This window comes from Pteropus medius, unplaced genomic scaffold, assembly GCF_902729225.1.
Source record: "Pteropus medius unplaced genomic scaffold, Ma_sr-lr_union100, whole genome shotgun sequence".
NCBI classification, from domain to species: domain Eukaryota; kingdom Metazoa; phylum Chordata; class Mammalia; order Chiroptera; family Pteropodidae; genus Pteropus; species Pteropus medius.
Window position 1 is genome coordinate 4,234,214 of NW_024348242.1, and position 12,625 is coordinate 4,246,838.

The window sequence follows — 12,625 nt, forward strand, 5'->3', positions numbered from 1 at the left end:
TTTTAAAATAGCTTTTTTTGGGAGACATAATTCACAGGCTGAGCAATTATTTTACCTCTTCTCGTCCGTCTGCCACAGAATAGGTGTTAATAGTTGTTGGTCTGAACTGAAATCACTCATGATCACCCCCTTTAGTCAACTCAGAATCTTGTGCCAGGAAGCAGCGATGCCATGTGCCCGGCCGGCCCCGGGTGACATGGGCGGAACTAACTGGCCCAGCACCGTAGTGTCCCTGAACGCTGATTTTTACATTTCTCGCGTCTACTTTTCGTAGTTTGGCTTGTCCCACCTTTTCCCCGTGGCCGGCCACCATTGCTCGCTGCCATCACCATGCCTGTCTCTGGCTACTGCAGAGGACTCGGGGGGAAAGAAGGGGCCGCTCGTTAGAACTGTGCATAAAAGAAGAGAGGCCGTTCCCACGTAGGAGACGTGACAGCCGCCCACCGCCCGGCCCCTGCTCGTAGGATGACCGTCCTTTATCTCTCCACGGCTGAGAGCGGACATGGGTCCTCTACACGATCACTTAGCAAACAAGGAATATGGAAGCTGGGGAGGAGAGGGGATTTGCGCAAGGCCACGTGGTGGGCCCGCCCTCTGCACTCTCGTACCTGCCAGAAAGTGACTCTCCCCTTCCCCCTTCCTCCCTCAGGGGTCTTCGGTGAATTTTGTCATAGAAGTCCCAACGCGCAGTTCCCCGTCGACGGGAAGGCCTGGACTCCAAGATGCTGGTGAAGGAGTACCGGATCCCGCTGCCGATGGCCGTGGAGGAGTACCGCGTCGCCCAGCTGTACATGATCCAGGTGGGTGGTGGGGCCGGGGCTGGGGCTGGGGCCGGGGCCGGGGCGCACGCACGCTCTCAACACCTGTGCGTGCGACGCGCCCTTCCCAGCACAGCGCATCCCCGTGGGTGTCCGGCTGGCGAGCACAGTGCTGGGCACAGCGCCACACTATGGGTGTTTGTGGCGTCGCGTGGGCTCGCCAGCGCGGAGGTCACGGCGCGTGATGCTCATCATCTCGCTCAGCCAGGTGGCGCCCTCGTGTCGAGTCGGCTCAGGCTCCCGTAACCAAACAGCGCAGACTGGCGGCCTTGAACAACAGACATTGACTCCTCACAGTTCTGGAGGCTGGGAAGCACGAGACCAAGGCGCTGCCAGATTTGGGGCCCGGTGAGGGCTTGCTGCCTGGCTTGCAGGCGGCCACCTTCTCACTGTGTCTTGCGTGGCAGAAGGGGTGAGGGCGTCCTCTGCGATCGCTTTTCCATAAGAGCACCCATCATGCGGACACCACCCTCATGATCTAATCACCCCCCAAAGGCCTGACCCGTTAATGCCGTCCCACTGGAGGCTGGGGCTTCAACATATGAATTGGGGGGCGGGGGATACAGAACTTCAGCCTGTAGCAACCCATTTGATGGGCAGGAAGGAGTGAGGCCCAGAGGAATGAAAGGACTTGCCCAGGAGCACACGGCCACCTCCCGGCTCCCAGAGCCACGCTTCCCCCGCGACCCCAGGCGGCCTGCCAAACAGCAGTGTCAGCTGCCTGGCGCATTTACAGAATCACAGACGAGTTTGTGACAAGCCCGAGGATGTCACCCCACCAGAATACTGGCCTCCCTGCTCAGTGCCGTCTCAGAGTCCCAGGACCCGGTGCTCACAGCCCAGATGTGAGCACAGCTCCCGCTCGCTGGCGTCCTGCTCTGCGGTGGTCCCGTCCTAACTTCCCCGCCAGCCTCTTGCTCATCCTCAGTGCCCTGGCCCTTTGCCCAGCCTGGCAGCTCCCCTCCCACTTGGGGGTCTGATTACGAACCCACTCTGGGCTCAGCTCTGGCTCCTGTGGGCACGTGGACACCTTGGTCTAGCCTCTAACCATGCTACGTACCCTGCCCCCACCCTCGGTCCCAGAATTATCACTGGGGCCATCGGTACAAGGAGAGCCTGGGCCGGCGGGGCCCCCACCTCCATCCTGGGGTTTGCTGGTGGCTCTCAGCCTTCTGCCCGGGTTCCGGGAAGTAGTTACAAGCTCCCTGCAGAGCCCGGGGTCCCCAGCTGCCTCTGGGGGGAGCTGGATGAAGCTGCTCCAGTGCGACCAGGCTCCCCACAGGAGAAGCGTGGCTGCAAAGGGAACAGAAGGCAGACTCAGCCTCCCTGGGAGCTGTTTGCTCCAAGCCACTTCAGAAGTGCCACTCAACTCCCTCTTGAACCACTTAGCCCCTCATTCCTCCTAGAGAGCGGGCAGAGAAGAAGAGCCATCTATCAGCCCCCCAGCTCTAGGCACCCTGGAAATGGCTCAGCCTGTTCGAGGACCAGGCTGATGTGCCAAAGCCACTCTCTGTCCTGTGGCATCTTAATTGCCACCCCAGCCGGAGGAGCCCCAGGCCGCTGCCTTTCGAGACCAGCCTGCCCTGCTGTGGCTGCCACATTTGTCTCACCTGCCTCTGGCCCCGAGCTCCGGGGTCTCCATCTACTACGTGGATGACAGATAGGCACGTTGTCTCTATGGTGCTCCAGATTCACAGGTGTGAGCGTACGTCGAAGCTCACGGTCACAGCTGTACCTTCACTTGAATACGGTTTGCTGTATATCGGTCAGCCCTTAAGAGAGCTGTTGAAAAGATAAGTTTGATGGACCAGACTTCCGTGCCCGGGTTACAGAGACGGGTGGAAGCGCTGTCCACTCTCCAGGCGCGTCTGCGGGGAGCTGGACGCACGTGCAGCCCACCGCGCACAGGCCTGCGGGGCCAGCGAGCTCCAGGACACGAGTGGGGTGGCCACAGGCCTTGGGCCCGCACTCCGGAGCGCATCTGCTCTGGGCCGGGCCTTGCGAGAGGCATGGCCTTTAAGGCAGCTGCGTTTCCGTAGGAGGAAGAGCAGGGTCTCAGTCCTGGTGACCAGCTGGGGCGGTCAAGGTCATGAACAAGAAGAGGCGACCTGGCGTGTCAAAGGCCTCGCACTGCGCCTGACCTGCACCCCATATGTGTGTCGTTGGAGGTTTAAAAACAAACAAGCAAAGCTGGCCTGGCTGGGAGAGAGCCGTCCGGCCTGGGAGAGCCCCGGCGGATGCTCAGCTCAGAGCGAGCCGTCAGAGGCGCTCGGCCAGGACCCTGGACAGCTCTGAGAGCGGCTGCCTGGGGAGCTTCTTGGGCTTTGCCCCCCTCCTCCTACCCCCTCGTCAGCCCCAGCGTGGCTGGCGGGGCTGCTCCTCCCCAACCCACCCAGCCCAGAGCCTCCTGCTACCTTCTCATCAGGTCTGGGCTTTCTCTGCACCAGGTTGGAGGTGGCGCAGGCCCCTCCCACAGTCCTTGGGTCCCGGGGAGGGAGAGGGCAGGGGTCCCCACCCAGCCTGCCCTGGCAAAATAGGCAGGGGGCAGGGGTCAGGCGTCCCCCTGGGTGTGCACGCCCCTGGGCAGCCAGCCCCTGCTGCCGTCTGCTGATCCCGCGGGGGATGCCACAGCCCCGCTCGTGGGAACGGCTGGCAGGGATGCGGGTGCCTCCGGTGCAGGCACAGGAGCTCAGGCCTGAGGGGCATGATGGGGAGTGGCAGCCGTGCTGGGGGAGACCTGCCCCCTGGAGTGCCGCCGCTGGTGGGGAGGTACCCAAGCTCGGAAGGCACTGGTGACAGTTGGGACCAGAATCCAGTTATTCGTCCGACCAGTCTTCACACCTACCGCACAGGGGCACCGAAGTGCTCTGTGGCGATACAGGCTGGGGCCAGTCTGAGTCCCAAAGACTCTGCCACTGCCAACTTGTGTGGCCCACTGTATCCATCTCCCTTGAGGAACCACAGCCATTGCCACCACAAGCGATGATGGGGGCCTGGGAGTCAAGGGCCTGACATACGTCACCCGCTTTAACCCTCAGCATACCTGATCATACCTGTAGAGGTTGTGTTATTTGTTCCCATTTTACAGATGAGCGTTTGAGGCTCAGAGATGTCAAGGAACTTGCCCAAGGATGCACAGCGGGCCCTTTGCAGCCAGGTTTTGTCTGCAAGTGCGGCCGGCTGCCTCTCGCACGGTCTTGGACATCTCATTTCTCCTCTGAGTCATAGCTGCTGAGGACGGAAGCAGAGACGCTTCGCCCCCATCTGCCCCTGAAGGCCGTGCACCTTCCCCGGCCTCTCATACAGCTCTAGCGCCCCCTCACCTCTCACGCACACACATACACCCGCACTGAGGTCACCTTGCAGGCGACCAGGCCAGGGTCATTGTGGTCGGCTGCACACCAGGGAATGTGCTGGTTCCAAAAGGCTGTGTGGCCGAGGGCTTGGCTCTGAGGGTGTGGGCGGGGCTGCGTGGGAGGCAGTGAGGGCCTCACCTGTCTGGCAGGTGTGGGATCATCAGGATGCTCTTGAAATAAGGTCACTCTGGATTCAGGGAGGGCCCTAAATCGAATGGCTGTTGTAATTACAAGAAGAGAGGAAGGTGGCCATGTGGTGACGGAGGCAGAGATCTGAATGAAATGACCACCAGCCAAACAATGCCTGGGGCCAGCGGGACCCGGAGTCAGCAAGGAGGGACTCTGACAGGGCCTGCTGGGGCGGGCATGCCAGCTTTCCTGGGTGAGGGAGTCTGAGGACACCTCAGGCTGAGGTCACCTGACTGGGCAGGGGCTTCTCTGCAGGCCCCCGAGGCCAGCTGGGAGGGGCCCTCCCTCCTCCTGCTCCCTCCCAGCCTTGCTGTCCCTTCCCCGCCCTCAGCTGGGCACCCGCCTTCACCCTCAGAGGCTCCACGGGGTTCTGGCCTCTCACACCTGCCCAGAGCCGCCCAGAACCCCAGACGTGTCCATTTCCTGGGGCTGCGTGACAAAGCACCTCAGGCCGGGGGGCCGAAAGCAGCAGAAATGTGTCCTCTCCCAGCTCTGGAGCCAGAGTCTGAAATCGAGGCGTCAGCAGGGCCACGTCCCCTCTGAGGGCTCCTGGGGAGGCTCCCTCCTGCCTCTTCCAGCTCCTGGTGGCCCCAGGCGTTTCTCGGCTGGTGGCTGCATCACCCTCGTTTCTGCCTTCAGCGTCCTTTGTCTGTCTTCCCTCTGCACATGTCTGTGTCTCTGTTCCCTCTTTTTATAAGGATGACGGTCATTGGATTCAGTATGACCTCACCTGAACTCACTACATCTGCCAAGGCTGTTTCCAAATAACCCCAAGGTCTGAGGTTCCGAGTGGACAGGATCTGGGGAGCTGATCCTCCGCCCATCACTCTGGGGCTCGGGCAGGCAGGGAGACCAGAAACTGAGATCAGAGAGAAATAACTTGCCCAGGGTGAGGGGCAGTCGGTCTCAGAGCTGGAGACAGAATCTACTTATTCGCTCCATAAATATTTATCGAGCACCTCCCTGTGCGGAGTGTTTTCCCTCTGGAGCTTATGCCGGGGCCGAGCCGGCCCTGCAATCCGACAGGTCTGAGCTCGGACCCCGGTTCTGCCATGTAGCTGTAACCTCGGGCAAACCACCCCGCCTCTCTCAGCCGCCACCTTCCCATCGGTAAATGGGGGACCGTCGTGGCACTGCGCCTCCCTCAAGGGCTTGTCGCCATAACGAAAGGTGGAAGATCACGCAGTGTGCTCAGCAGAGCCGTTAGTCAACGGAGCTACTGTCAGAGGCCCCCGGAGCTGAGCACGTGTCCAGGAAGTGGTTGCTGCCTCCTCGCAGAACCTGGGCCACGTTCCAGGAGCTCCTTTAAGGAGCGAGGGCTGGTGTGCACCTGCTCCGACTCCATCTGCCGCCTCCGCCAGGGTCTTTTTGGTTGTTGTCCTGGGCCATGGAGATACAGCCCGACTTTGTGCCCTAGAGAGGACATGCCCTGGGGCTGAGACAGTGCTGCTGGGAGTACCTGTGTGCATGCACGTGCATAGGTGTGTGCCTTCGGGGGGTGTGTGCGTGAGCGTGTACATACCTGCTGTTCAGGAAGCTGACCGAAGGTGGCCTTGGCAGTGCGGTCACGTCTCCATGGAAACAGATGCCGGGCTTAAAACCACACAGCATCTCAGTCGTGAGGTTTTCTGCATACGCAGAAACCTGAGCTTTCGGACATGGGGAAGGACATTTATGGCAGAGAGAGGCTTAGAGGTGACTCAGGTGTCATACCTGTCTGTCGGTGCCTCCGAGACCCCTACCCGCTTCTCACGTTCGATCTCTCAAATCAGAGAGAACAGAGGCAAGACTGGCTTGTGCTTGAGATGTAAGTCACACAACACACAACTCACACATTGGAAGCACGTAGTTCAGTGGTTTTTAGTGTAGTCTCAGGGTTGTGAAACCATCACCACAATTTTAGAACATTTTCAGCTCCTCAAAACGAAGTCATCATCCATTCTCCGCCATCCCTGAGTAACTTTCCAAGTGGGTTTGCCGATCCTGGGCTTTTTCATATAAGCGGGTCGTGCAGCATGTGGCCTTCTGTGACTGGCTGCTTTCGCTGACCGTGAGGTTTTCAGCGTTCGTCCACACTGTGACGTGTGTCGGTGCTTCGTGCCTTTCTGTGGCTGAATCATTCCCTCGTGGGGGTATAATTCGTTTCTCCGTTTTTCAGTTCGTGGATTTCGGCTGTCGTGAAGACTGCGGCTCTGAGCATCCCTGTCCACGTTTCTGTGCCGACATAAGTTTTTATTTTCTCGGATGTGGACCCACGGGTAGAACTGCCGGGTCACATGATAACTCTGTTCCACTTTTTTGAGGAACTGCCAAACTCTTCCACAGCGTCTGCACCATTTTACATTCTCACCAGCCACGCACGACGGTGTCCGCTTCTCCACACCCGCAACCAGCCCTCGTTAGCCGTTTATCTTTGTCGTCACCCTGGTGGGTGTGCGGTGGTAGCTCACTGCAGATTTGATTTGCACTTCCCTGGCGACCTGTAATGTGGAGTATCTTTTGGGGGCGCCTGTTGGCCGTTTGTGTGTCTCCTTTGGAGAAGTGTCTATTCAAGTCCTTGGCCCATTTTTAAATTGAGTTGTTTCTTTGTTGAATTATAAGAGTTCTTTGTACATTTTGGATACAAGTCTCTTATCAGATAGATTATTTACAAAAACTTTCTCCCGTTCTGCGGGTTGTCCTTTCATTTTTCTTCATGGCGTTCTTTGATGCACAAAAGTTTTAAAATTTTGATGAGGTCCAGTTTATCTCTCTTTCTTTCTCTCTCTCTCTTTCTGTTTCTTTCTTTCTTTCTTTCTTTCTTTTTTTTGGTTGCTAGTGCTTATCGTGTCCTATTTAAGAAGCCATTGTCAAATCGAAACGTGATTTGCCCCTATGCTTTCTTCTAAGATTTTTATAATTTCAGCTCTTCCATTTAGGTCTCTGATCAATTTGAGTTGATTTATATATATATGGCGTGAAGTTGGGGTCCTCCTTCCTTCTTTCACATGTGGATAGCCAATTGTCCCAGCACTGTTTGTCGAGAAGACTATCCTTTCCCCCACTGAATGGTCTTGGCATCCTTATTGAAAATTAATATATGTAGTATATAGATATAGGGGTTTATTTCTAGACCGTATGCCACAGATCTGTCTATGCGATGCTGATACTACATTGTTTTGATCACTGTATTTTTAGAGGAGGTTTTGGTATAGGAAAGTGTGAGTGTTCCAACTTCGTTTTCTTTTCAAGATGGTTTTGGCTCTTTAAGATCTCTCTCAATCCCATATGAATTTAGGATGAGTTTTTCCATTTCTACTGCAAAAGAAGGCCTTCGGGATTTTGACAGGCATTGCGTTTGGTCTGTAGATTGCTTAAGGGAGTGTTGACGTCTTAATATTGAGTTTCCCAGGGCATGAAAACAGATGTCTTTCCTTTTATTCAGGTCTTTTATTTCTTTCAGCAATGTTTTGTCGTTTCCAACATACAAGTCTGTCACTGCCTTGGTTAAATTTTATTCCTAGGTATTTTATTCCTTTGGATGCTATTATAAATAAAAATAATTATCTCATTTTCTTTTCGCATAATTTTGTTTGTGAGTGTTGATTTTGTATCTTGCAACTCTGCTGAGTTCATATAGCAAGTTTAAAAGGTTTTTAGGGGAATTCTTGAGGAGATGTGTCACTGACAAATTGAGGTAGTTTTACTTCTTCCTTTCCAATTTGGATGCCTCTTATTATTTCTTTTTCTCACCTAATATCTCTGGCCAGAATCCCTAGAACAATGTTGGATAGTAGTGAGGCAGCGGGTGTCTTCCCCTCATTCCTGGCCTTGGGAGCACTCGCAGTCCTGGGACAGACAGGAGTCAGAATGGAGGAGTTTGCACGTGCGTGCAGCTCTGGGAGGGGACTGTGACCCATCCAGTCTCCCACAAGAGTGCTGGGGCAGGTGGAGCCTGGGTCTGGATTCGGGGGCAGGTGGAGCCTGGGTGTTCTGGGTGGGGGGCACGTGGGCCTGGGTCTGAATTGAGACGTGGTCTGGGTGTGGTCCGAGGCACGTGGGCCTGGAGTGCAGATTGAGGGCGCGTGGAGCCTGGGTATGCAGATTGAGAGCGTGGAGCCTGGAGTGGGTTGAGACACGTGGTCCTGGAGTCGTTGAGAGCCGCTGCGTGGAGCCTGGGTCTGGATTTGGGGGTCCTGAAGTGGTGCAGAAGGAGCCAGCCTGGTTGGCCAAAGCCCCTCCTCCCACTCGGCACCTTGGGCGATTTCCCGAGCCCCTGCCTTCTGTAGAGCACCCCGGCCCCCACATCACGGGCGCTTTCGTCCCCACAGAAGAAGAGCCGCGACGAGACGCACGGCGAGGGCAGCGGCGTGGAGATCCTGGAGAACCGGCCGTACACCGACGGCCCCGGTGGCTCCGGCCAGTACACGCACAAGGTGTACCACGTGGGCATGCACATCCCCAGCTGGTTCCGCTCCATCCTGCCCAAGGCGGCCCTGCGGGTAGTGGAGGAGTCCTGGAACGCCTACCCCTACACGCGGACCAGGTGAGCCCGCCCCGCCCAAGCCACTGGGTGGGGAGCCCACCGTGGTGTGGGTCCCAGGTGGGCTCAACCCCTGGCCCTCCAGGGAGCCCAGGCTTCCGGGGAGCTGAGCCTCCGTCCAAGATGGTTGTACCCCGAAGGCGTTCCCCTAAGGGAACAGGCAGGAGAAAGAAGGGTGCATACACGACGCCTCCCGGCCCGCCCAGGGGAGGAGGCCGGGAAGGCCTGAGTCCAGTGAGGGCCGTCAATCCCCCGGCCTTCCTCAAAGGCTCAGGGAGTACACACTCGCCTTGACATTCGCCTGAGAATGCGAGACAGCCGGCTGGGAAGGAACGTGACCTGAGACTAGGCCAGCCGGCCCAGAGTCCCTCCTGCCCTGAGCCCTTCAGCCGCCATGCTGTGTTCTTACGCCCCATACTGAGCTGGGGTTTCCTTTGGATCCCCCCACCCCGGTAGGGAGTCCTTCACTCTGTGGCCCTTCCCCGCCCATGTGGCTGAGCACTGCTGGGTTGGAAGAGATGGGGGCTGCACCCAGCCGTCCGCCCCTTGGTGCACAGGTGGGGTCCCCACAAGTCCACCCTTTGCGAGGGCCTGGAGCTTACAGGAGGCCCCAGGGGGTTGTCCCCCCAGCGGGAAGGAAGGGCGGAGGGGCTGTGCCCTGGCTGCTGGACCTGGCTCTTGGGGTCCCGGGTCCGGGCGTGGCATGTCACACGAGTGCTCGTCCAGATTCAGTGCTCGTGACATCGCTCTGCGTGTGGTGCGTCCGCGTGTGCCTGTGTCCACGCCATGCCTTACCGGGGTGGCCGATGGGCGCAGGCTCCGGCAGCTTCCTGCAGCGTCTCCCTCCCCCCGCAAGCCTATCCTGCCCCTAGTGTGGCCTCGGCTGTTCTCGGGACAGGGTGAAGGTCCAGGAGATGCATGGGACAGACGAGTCTTGGCCACGCCTCCGGCCTCCTCCTCCGCCCTGGGCCCTTGTCCCCTGCCCAGCGGGGCCCGGCGGGCCCTGGCCCAGCCGCCCACCCCCTCCAAACGCGGGTCCTGATGGGAGCCTCCCTTCCACTCCACAGGTTCACGTGCCCTTTCGTGGAGAAATTCTCCATCGACATCGAAACCTTTTATAAAACCGATGCTGGAGAAAACCCCAACGTGTTCAGCCTGTCCCCGGTGGAGAAGAACCAGCTGACGATCGGTAAGCGAGACGGCGGAGGCCCTGCGGGGCTGCGTTGAGGGTCTCGCTGTCCGTGGGCCCCTCGGTCGGTGTCCAGGCCTGGCAGCACCAAACCCGCTCCTGTCCCCGGACGAGGCAGTTGGAACGGCGAGCCAGCGCGGGTGGGGGCGGCCCCGGGGGAGGCAGGACAGGCCTTCCTGGCCCATTTTCCCGACACGCACACTCCGGCTAAGCGCCTTTTCCTCCCTGACCTCCTTCCCTCCATCCCTCCGAGGTGTCCTCAGCCCTGGAAGTGCACGTGTGTGCCCAGGGGCCATCTCAGGCTGACAGCCATGCAGAGTGCAGAGGTCTGTGTCCCCTCAGTGTCCAGTGTCCAGTGGCCTCTGCTCCACTCCCCGACAGTTGACTGTGCCACCTGGGAAACGGCCTCATTTGTTAAATCTCCTTTTGTAAGAGAGACCAGAATTTGGAATTTTCATGTGAAATCTCCCGATTCCTAAATGTTGGTGACTAATTAAAAATCTTTGTCAATAAACATATACTGGCCAAATAAAACACATCTGTGGGCCAAATGCAGCTCAGCAGCCACCAGTCTGCAAGCTCTGGGTTCCAGGCCTGAAGGAGCGAGTCACACAAAGGTGTTTCGGGCAGAGGCACGGATGGCACTGGAGACCCCAGCTGCTGGTGCCCCGGGAGCGAACTGCCAGCTGGCCTCTCTGATAGGCGTGAAGGGCTTTTCCCTGAGACCACTCCCCGCCGCCGGCCCCCTCCCTCCCGCCAGAGAGGCCCACTGGCGGGTGGGAAGCTGTCCGTCTGCTGGGGGTGTTACAACAAAGTACCCCAGACTGGATGGCTTCAACGTTCCACAGCCCTGGGCGTCAGAGGTCCGAGATCAAGGTGTCCGCACCGGTCCCTGAGGGAGAGTCTGAACCCAGCCTCTAGTGGCCACTCACAATCCCTGGGGTTCTTGGCTTGTAAACATGTCACCCCAGTCTCTGCCTTCAGCTTCACGTGGCATGCTCCCTGTGTGCGTGTCGGTGTCTGAATGTCCCCTTTGGACACGCTAGGCACGCTAGTCACGTCGGATCAGGGCTGACCCTAACCACCTCGTTTTAATGATTATGTCTTTAAGGGCCCCATCTCCACATAAGGTCACTTTCTGAGGTGCTGGGGGTCAGGACTCCAACGTATGGGCTGAGCGGGGCATGTTCTACCTGGCCAGCCTCAGATGCGGCCTGAGCTCCAAGGGCCCCTCAGGAGCCCCCGCCCCCGCCACCACAGCTCCTAATCCCAACTCTCCCACTGGGGGCCTTTCCGCCTGAGCATGCCAGGCACATGGTCTGCTCCGGGAGGGGACTTTCATCGGTCCCCAAATGCCACCGCACTTGGGTCCCTCACTGGTTTTGGTGGCCACAGCCCAGACCCGGTGCCAGCAAGCCGAGGAGGTGAGGTGGCCAGGGCCCGGCGGGGGCAGAGCCCGCCAAGTGCCATCATCTCCACACATCTGAAAGAAGGGCTCTCAGAGCCACAGAGCCTGCCCTGGTCCCTTCTCAGCACGTGTGTCCCAGCCCGGCTAACACGGACCTCGGGAGCCAGCACGACAGGCGGTTTTGATTTTGGGGAAGGAGGCATGTGACGAGAGGTGGCCTGGCTTGCATCCTCTTGTCACCCCCTCCCCCAGCCCAGGTCCCACCAGCCCCCAGTCCTATTTCCTGAGCGCCCAGCCCTGTGTCATCTGCTAGTCGCTGTTAGGCCCGCGGTGACCCTTTAAACAGCTGTTCCGCTCGCCTCCGTTCCGTCCAGGAGGGATCCCCTCAGGCCAGCCCCCTAAGACCACATACAGCGCCACTTCCCCCTCAGGTACCATCCCGGCCCTTAGCCTGACGAGAAGTGGCCGATGTGTCCAGCCACATCCCCCATCACCTTCCCCCACACGAGGGCATCACACTCCTCCTGGCAGCTCCCCAACGCCTCCCCCTCGGCCCCAAGAGTGCAGTCACGCCTTCTCTTCTTCCTACCCCTCCATCCCAAAGTGCCTTCCCCCTCCCCACTCCTCCCCGCCTTCACCAGCCTCCTCCCTCAGCTTCTTCTCATTGCTTTTGCTAGGCAGAATGCACACCAATGAATCTGGCTTTTTGGTTGAAACGATCTGTAAGGCCAGAGGGAAGATATGGGCCCTGGTCAGGAGAGCTCTCGAGGCCAGCAGTGTGGCCTGGGTGGTGGTAGAGCAGCAGGTATCCTGGCTCCCATCACGTCAGGGTTTCCCTCCTCTCCCCCGCCTCCCCAAGGATTCTGGGGGGCTATGTGGGACACTGGGAGGGGCGGGTACAGAGGGGCAGGACTGAAAGCGCCACTATGGGTCTCCTGCAGACTTCATCACATCTGCCAAGGACCCCGTGCCTCCAACGAGTAGTATATAGGAGATGGAAGAGGGTCTGCTGCTCCACTTCACTTCAAGACTTACATGGCATGGGCCGCTGTCCAAAACTGGATCGAGAGTGCGCGTGGTGAGTAGCTGGCTTCATGTTTTCTATAAGCAAAAAAAAAGCAAGGTGGAGTTCCAATATACTGG

The 12,625-nt window shown here is 58.4% G+C and overlaps 1 protein-coding gene across 5 annotated transcripts in view; it reads left to right on the forward strand.

Annotated features, from left to right (window-relative positions):
- Window positions 1-10,586, forward strand: part of LOC120616031 (membrane-associated phosphatidylinositol transfer protein 2-like) — a 103,299-nt gene extending 92,713 nt beyond the window's left edge. For all 5 annotated transcript variants that reach the window (XM_039879305.1, XM_039879304.1, XM_039879306.1 and 2 more), the window contains 4 exons: window positions 650-800; window positions 8,674-8,888; window positions 9,953-10,074; window positions 10,328-10,586. In XM_039879305.1, coding sequence (XP_039735239.1) covers window positions 723-800; window positions 8,674-8,888; window positions 9,953-10,074; window positions 10,328-10,380 — 468 coding nt within the window. In that variant the 5' untranslated portion in view covers window positions 650-722 and the 3' untranslated portion in view covers window positions 10,381-10,586. The remainder of the gene's footprint in view (window positions 1-649; window positions 801-8,673; window positions 8,889-9,952; window positions 10,075-10,327) is intronic.
- Window positions 10,587-12,625: the final 2,039 nt, after the last annotated feature.